The sequence below is a fragment of the Microtus ochrogaster genome, unplaced genomic scaffold, assembly GCF_000317375.1.
Source record: "Microtus ochrogaster isolate Prairie Vole_2 unplaced genomic scaffold, MicOch1.0 UNK100, whole genome shotgun sequence".
Taxonomy (NCBI): Eukaryota; Metazoa; Chordata; class Mammalia; order Rodentia; family Cricetidae; genus Microtus; species Microtus ochrogaster.
In genome coordinates, this window is record NW_004949198.1 from 178,577 (window position 1) to 186,516 (window position 7,940).

The 7,940-nt window shown below is 50.6% G+C and overlaps 2 protein-coding genes across 2 annotated transcripts in view; one reads left to right on the forward strand and one right to left on the reverse strand.

Moving 5' to 3' along the window:
- Abhd12 (abhydrolase domain containing 12) overlaps positions 1-3,928 on the forward strand; it is a 66,497-nt gene extending 62,569 nt beyond the window's left edge. Inside the window, exons 11-13 of the mRNA XM_005371227.2 lie at positions 1,064-1,142; positions 1,996-2,123; positions 3,317-3,928. Coding sequence (XP_005371284.1) covers positions 1,064-1,142; positions 1,996-2,123; positions 3,317-3,356 — 247 coding nt within the window. The 3' untranslated portion in view covers positions 3,357-3,928. The remainder of the gene's footprint in view (positions 1-1,063; positions 1,143-1,995; positions 2,124-3,316) is intronic.
- Positions 3,929-4,900: 972 nt separating this feature from the next.
- Pygb (glycogen phosphorylase B) overlaps positions 4,901-7,940 on the reverse strand; it is a 51,093-nt gene continuing 48,053 nt past the window's right edge. Inside the window, exons 19-20 of the mRNA XM_005371224.3 lie at positions 7,077-7,143; positions 4,901-6,426 (exon numbers count right to left, since the gene is read on the reverse strand). Of these exons, the coding sequence (XP_005371281.1) occupies positions 6,274-6,426; positions 7,077-7,143 (220 nt within the window). The 3' untranslated portion in view covers positions 4,901-6,273. The remainder of the gene's footprint in view (positions 6,427-7,076; positions 7,144-7,940) is intronic.

The window sequence follows — 7,940 nt, forward strand, 5'->3', positions numbered from 1 at the left end:
GACCTTCCTAGGCTCAGATGGGCAGTTTCTGTACCAAGGACTTGTCTTGAGGAGGCTCAGGTTGAAGGACCCAGCGCATCAGATGATCACCACTGCCTAGGGAGATAGCTTTGTCAGGGAAATGCTTGTCTTGCAAACATGAAGACCTGAGTTGAAGCTCCAGAACCCATATTAAAAAAAAAAAAGCCAGGCAAGATAATACATGCTTGCAGTCCCAGTGCTAGGAAGGCAGAAACAGGCTTCCCTGGGTTCACTGGCCAGCCAATCAGCCCTGCTTGCTGAATTCTAGGTCAGTGAGAGACCCTGTTTCGAAACAAAAGGTGGATGGGCACCTAAGGATGTTGTACAAGATGGTCCTCTGGCCTTTACCTATACGTGCATACATGTGTGGGTATATGCACAAGAAGTGTTCCACCACTGAGCCATGTGTGCTGGGTGCCACTAGCAGGAGGTTATGTTTGGGTAGCAGGCTGTCTCAGGGCTAGGTCCAGCTCTGTGTGCTAGGATGGCACTGTGCTGCTTCCAGAGGGTCAAGTGGCTACCTCAGTGGTCCTGTCCAGCCTTGTCAGCTTGTCTTTCTACTACAGCTTGCGGAAGAACTCTGGCTCTATTGGACATATTGTCCCATTTACTGTTAAAGATTCAAAGTTAGCGTGACTTCAATGTCATCAATTACACCAAAGATTAAATAGAGTACTGGTTCTTTCAACCAACAGATTTCATAGTAATATGCATTTGCAGTAAGCTTCTTAGAGCACTTAAAATACTCCCAATTATAAAGATTGCCTTTTTAACTTTTAATATATCTATTGGCAAATATAATGGTTTTCGGTTTCCATAAAATACATAGAGGTTAGATGTTGACCCCTGGAATACATACTGATTTAAAAAACTAAAACAAAACCCTGAGAAGTTATTTCTTAGCTCTATAGTGAAAAGAAACCCAGCTACATTCAGACTGTTAAGCACCAAGGCAGAACACACCATAAACCCAGATCCCTGCCCAGGCTGAGGGGTGCAGATGACCCCTCTTTGGTCCCCACTTAGCCCCTTTCTTCTACAGTGTGAAGCACATCTCCTGTCCTCTGCTCATCTTGCATGCTGAGGATGACCCCGTTGTGCCCTTTCATCTCGGCAGGAAGGTAGGTGCTGTGTGACTCTGCCCCTGGTGCAGCAGGTGCCATTGGCCCCAGGTATGAATCAAGTTGGGCATGCAAGGTAGGGTGGCAGCCCCTGTATACTAAATGGAGTGGGTTCAGGTCCCACTAGGCTGCATCTTCTCCAGGTGCTTGACAGCTTATGAGGTCTGATGTCAGGATCAAGACCAGACTGTAGTCCTATCCACCAGAAACTATGACAAACATGCATTAGAACTCAGGCTGACAAGGGAGGACTGAGAGGCTAGGCTAGCACCCGGCCCAACTGTCAGAACTGATGTGAAGACATCCAGACTACCTTCTTGCCTTTGGGGATAAACTGCAAGGACCCTGGACTTGCTTCTACTAATCTGCTTTGACTTTGCTGCTAGGAAGCTTGATTAGATTTATGAAAGGAAATAAGAGAGGAGTAAAGAACACCACATGGGCTCTTGGCATGTGTTCATATGCCAAGGAGCAGGTGAGCCTAGAGGAGTGCATGCCATCCCTTCCTATGAAGCCATTCCAGAGAGTGGGAACCCCCCAGCAATGCACCTGTGATGCATGGAGCCGAGGTGGGATTACATTGTCTCTGCCATTGGAGCTGCCCCCACTTAGCTGTACTCTGGAGATAGAAGGGCAAAAAGGGTCTTAAATGGTGGACTTAAGGAGTAGCCATGCCTACTGTTTGGTCCCCGTTAGTCCAGACTCTGGCTTCTTGGACCTTGGCTGTTGAAGGCTGTTATGACAGAAGCAGTGTTCATGGGCACTTACACTGCTCTCTGGAGGAAGCACGCAATCTTTGTTGCAAGAGAGGGCTCTGTTGGGCTCTGGGCTGATTCATCTCTCCTCTTACCAGCTATACAACATTGCTGCACCATCTCGAAGCTTCCGAGACTTCAAAGTTCAGTTTGTCCCCTTTCACTCAGATCTTGGTTACAGACATAAGTACATCTACAAGAGCCCTGAGCTTCCACGGATACTGCGGTGAGACATTCTCTCGTAACCCATGGCCTCTCCTGGACAGTGATGCCTCACAACTAGCTGTGCAGCAAGTGGCAGCCACTGAAGCCATTTGACGGGCTCGGTGGCATACCACAGGGTCAGTGATTCAAGAGCCTCCTGCTAACATCAAAGGAGCCACAAAGTTTGTTTCCCCCCTTCTGGATAATTCTAATTGGATGGGGCATACAGTCTCCCTGTACACATTGTACAAACCCACGTGAACATGGAAAGGGGGAGTACCTAGCAGTGTGTGTGCACATGCACTGTCCTTACAAACTGTGTGTGTATAGGATAGGAGTGTGTGAGCATCCAGAAGGCTTTCAGTGTGCATATTCACCATTTCAGGAAGGAACTCAGACACAGCTTCCCAAAGGGAGGCCGTGTTTCTGGCTACTACACACTAATCATACTCTTGGGCAGAGTGTAGGCTGCAGCCCAGAAAGACAAAGGCCCCATGTGGCCTGGACTCAAGTATGAGTGTGGAGTAACAAGGGGCGGAGCTTCAGGTGACCGGCCCTGCCTTCCATGCATGCCTGTCCTCCTTGCTTCTCTGCAGATTCCCGTCAGATGACCCAGGCTCCACCCACCACTACTCAGAGCAGCCCCATCGCAAGTCTAGCCCTCCCTGAACACCAAGAAGTGGGAGGGTACAAAACTGGGCTGCTGGCTAGCACAGGACCCCGAGCTCTGGGCCCATGGACAGCACAGCGACAGAAGTGGCTTAGAGGCCAGTTATTTCCAACCTGTGACTAAAACTGGTTCTATAAATTGTCTCCCAAAGAGCAGTGTCCTACCTAAAATTGTAGTCCCGACTCTGGCTCCTTTGAGAGTTTCGGGGGCAGAGCTACATTATAGTAAAGGGTTTCTTGCCATTTGGGACAGGGCACTGAATAAGTAGGGTTTGGGATTGACATCTTTTCCCCTCAGTATAAAAGGAAATACAGCAGAAAATTTCAACTGAACATGGAGCGCAAAGCCTAGCTTTGTCTCTACTTCTCCACACTGGGATTTGACCTGGGAGCTGAGCTGCAGTGCTGTCTTCTTCACTGAGGGCTCGCTCTTGTCAGGCAACCTAGGTTCTTTGCTGCCTCCAGTACCCAAGACTCAAGGATTGTGGGGAGTGGGATCTTAGGTCTAAGCACTTTGGCTCATGCACTTGTCCTTTTTCGGTCTAGGGAATTCCTAGGGAAGTCGGAACCAGAGCGCCAGCACTGAGCCTGGCCTGTGAAGGAGCATGAAGACCCACCCTCCTTCCCCTCTCCCCTGGCCAGCAGTCTGGCACCCAGTTGCCCAGGGTGTCGCTACCTGTGGTGCTCAGGAGCCCAGTGTGTACCTAGAAAGAGGACTCAGACACAGCAGGCAGAGGCTCCACAGACACGGATCTGTGAGGAAAACATGGTGGCAGGCAGGCGGCCCCCTGACCTGAACTTTTGGGACCCCATATGCCTTGTGCTGGGCATAGGGAACCTGGGAGCGGCCCAGGAGCTTGGGACCACTCCAGGTTCTCCGGCACCACCACTTATACTATGGGGAAATGGTTCTTTCTGCCCTTCCTGGCGTACACAGAGTGGACTCTTAAGTGGTTCGGTTTGTCCCTTCAGCTTGTGTACCTGCTTGCCTTCCTCAGCTGACCCTGCCTCTCATGGCATCTGCTCACCCACAGTAAGGGGCACCTGGATCTGCAAGTCCTTCCATTCTGCCCACCTGTCTGTCATCTAACCTGGCTGTAGACTGAGCATTTATTTAAGAATAAAATCTTGGTGGTGGTCTATGTGTTGTTTTCTGTACAAAGCAGGAATCATTGTTGCCTCCTCTACTGTCCCAGGCAGAATCTCCACAGGGAGTACAAGGGCTGTTCCCAACTCCCAGGCACTGAGATTGGAGGCATCTTTTCCATGTAGGTAGTCTTTTCCTAAAAGGCAGGCCCAGACAGAGACTGCACCACCACACTGTGTGTGAGCATCGACACCACCAACACACACGCACTGCTGTTCCAGAGGATGTGAACTATGTAGCCAGGACGTGGAAATGGGCCAGACACATTTCACCAGGTTGTCTTGATCTGAGTCTGTTTTGTCGAGGCAGCCTGACCTGAAGCTATGCACCTACAGACCAAGCAGGGCTGAGAGTGTCGGAGCACAAGGCTTAGCAAGAACTGGCACAAGGAGTCACAGGGCAATGGTCCTGTACATGCGCAGTTGAGTACAGGTATCTGTACCGTCCACATCCTCTGTGATGCAAGATCCTCTGGGTGCAAGTCCACTGAGGACCCAGCCTTTCCTGATGGTGGACTTTCTCCAGGTCCTTCAACTATGGAATCTCAAGGTACCAGTCCTGGGAGGTCAGAGGCCCAGCGTTAGCAGAAGTGAGCTTAGATGTAGGACCCATGACTGGAACTTTATACTCACCCATCCCAAAGCACCATAGGGCTCCCTAAGTGATTCTCAAGACACGGGAAACAAACCTTCCCTACATCATCTAGGGTCAGGGATTTAGTCCCACTAAAGCCGGCCTGTGACAAGAACAAGCTTCCTTCTCTTGGCCTGTAGTTTGCTGTACCCATCTTGTGTTACCCATCTACAGTTCACTGTCAACAGGGCATGGCCATCAGGGAGCCCTTGGCCTCCTAGTGTAAGTGGTCTATGCCAGCACCCTGGGCCTCGTCACAGGGGGGACTGTTCTGTGTTGCCTATCCCTTACATCCTCCAGCCTCCCATGCGGGTTACCCGACACTGAATATTGTGATAGAAAGACAGATACCACATTGGCCAACCATGGGCATAGAAGTTTAATCCATTTCTCACACAAGGAGGTAACAGCAAGTAGTAGAGTGATGGTCATGTGTTGTGGCTTCAGGGACCTCATGCATAAGGTCCCACACAGGGCAGCAGATGACCAGCCCTAGAACCTGCCCACCCCACAAGCTACCACAGTGGCTCCGGTGAATTGAGTCCTGAAAGCAGACCCTTCCCAGCAAATTCTGGAGTGAGGAAAGTGAGCGGGTCCCCTGCCCACCCCCAGCCAGTATAGCGGTGCAAAGGGACAAACACCTATGGGAGGAGAGCCCGTCACAGTTTCTCTGACAACCCACTCTCTTTTGGGCAGCACTTAATGCAGGTTCAGCACGAGGAGGATGGCCCCTGTAGTAAGGGGGTGGGGACGCTCAACCTCGTGTCCTCACTATGCTGCTATAGCAGAGCGGAAACTGGACCCTTTTTCCAAACCTGGCTGGTGGAAATGGAGGCAGAATGGTGCCTGGTCTTTGTGTAGGCAACAGGAAATGCACCTCAGGCCATGGACAGAAGTGTTGGGGGGGGGGTGTCCCCATTACAGGACAAGTAGCTAACTCTTCAGCCAGGCAGAAATATCCTTAAAGTAGTCAGACTGACCTAGTACAATGTTTACTTGCTAAAAAGAAAGGCTTTAGCTAGTTTCAATTCCTCATGAAGTGTTATTTCCTGTTGAAAAATCAAAACACCAAGCCAGCTCTATAAAATTGCCAGTCCTTAACCAAGACCTCAGACATGGGATAAAGGTTCTTCTTCAGCGCTCCTCTCCTGAAGTCCTGGGTTCTACATGACATCCACATGGTTCCACAGATGGTTACAGAGGCATGGCCTATATGGGTTAACAACCCATATCCCCAATACAGCCAAGGGTAGAGGACAGAAGGCTGTGAGCATGAAACCTGAAGAAATGATTATTCAGCAGGGCCAAGGAGGCCACATACCGGGCTTGGCCCTACCTGACAGCTAGTGACCCAGGTACCAGTAAAACACATAGAAATGCGGGCTTCATGACAGTTCCCTGCCCAGATTCTAAAGGTTCTAAAGTAAATACTTAAGCTCATTCAGCTACGTGCAGAGTTTTGGGGGCTCAGCTCCACTCTCTGCACATGCTCTATGGGGACCATCTCTGCCCATCTGTGCTGTGAACTCTGCAAGAGTTCTTTTGCAAGAAACCAGGAGGATGCCACACACTCCTTTATGCAGGTCCTCAAAACCATTCCCATGGCCCCTCCTGGAAACACAGCGCATCGGATAGCAGGGACCAGCAGCTGCTTGCAGTGCCTGAAGACTGGCATGGGCACAGGGTCAGCCGAACAAGCTACTGGTCTCACTGTGTGGGGTAATTAGTCTTTGGGGAGGTTGGGGGGTGGGATCTGCAGGTCGGAGGGCTCTACGCCCCAGATCTCCCGGGCATACTCAGTGATGGTCCGGTCACTGGAGAACTTGCCAGAGCAGGCAATATTCCTGATCACCTTCTTGGTCCACTCCTTGGAATTCTGTCAGAGGAAGCAGAGAGGATTAACCTTTGCAGAGCCAAGGAACCTAAGGGAGCCCGGGCTTCCAGGATGTGAGGACTATTAACAGTGAGCGCTGAGCTTTGAGACAGCAACCGTGTGCTCGGAGAAAAGGGGCCCTCACTGGCCAGAAGAGTGACATCAGACCTAAGAGCCCAGGAGCTACGGCAGAGCCACTGTCCTGCTCTCAAGGCTCCTCAGCATGGCCTACAACATTAAGCAGGGAGCACAGCCAGGTAAACAAATGCCACAGGCAGACCAAATGTCCTAAACTGGTCACTCATCGTCTAAGACTTCAGCCCCATCACGACTCCCTCCAAACTTCACAACTGTCCCCAGACTATAGCACCCAGACCTCAATGGAAGGGGCCTTCTAGGAAGGGCTTGACTCCTGTGGGCCAGCCCCCCTGGATGCTGTTTTCAGGTCCCTCATTCTAGTCTTGGCTACCAGGAAAGGTTTCCCTGCAAGACACCTAGGTTTTCCCCCATGGTAACTAATGACAGGGCAGCTGACCTAAAGGTAACAAACCACCCCACCCTCCCTGGTCTGGTTGAGAAATGGTCTAACCCAACAGGTCTGCACAGACCCACCCAGCCATATCCTACCCGTCTTGATGACCCACGAGTCTTACCCTATATAAGTGGTCCACCTGGGCCTGGCACTGTATGTAGGCTTCATAGTCTGCAAACACCTTGAACCTGAAACAGTAAGAGGAGGCTGGGTCAGGGCAGCAGGTGCAGCAGGTGAGGAGCCCTGCCTGGAACATCCCGGAAGACAGTCTCCCAGCCAGATCAGGAATAGCCTAGGCCATGCCTTTCACGTCTACCCAGCTCTGTTGGGGTGCCAAGACAGAGACTGTTCTGCTTGTGGGTGCCAAGACGCAGCAGGTCCATGTGGCCACAGGCTTCTCTGGGGGTGCTTTTTTGGATGTCTGGTTTCAACAGAACGTTTCTTTTAAGGAAATTGTCATTTCCAAGCCAGCTGTTAGAAATGAACACGCCTAGAGGCAACTGCACACTCAGCAGCAAGCCCATAGGGCATTAATTTTACCTGCAAGCTAGAGGCATGGTTCACTATTTAAAAAGTCCCTCTTGCATCACAGGTCCCAGCAGGGTCCCACTCCATGCTAGACACACATGGGTAGAGCCATGATCTAGTCTGACTGAAGCCAATGCGTGGTACAGTCTTCAAAGAACAAACACAAGTTAACTAGAGGCCGCTGCAAGTGGAGATTATTAATACTAGATTCAGCTTTTACCAGTGGGGTAAGCCCTACCCCGAGGCACCAATGTCTTTGCAGACTTGGCTATGTAACTAGGCTGGTCATAACCATACCAGGTATAAATGATATGATACCTCAACAAAATACTGAGTACATTAACAAGTTTGCAATGCAGCAAGTTGATTCCATTTTAACCATGAAATGTCCTTGTAGACTAACACTTGCCACGGATCCATACCCTCCCTCCCACCATGTGGAGGTCCAAAAATATGA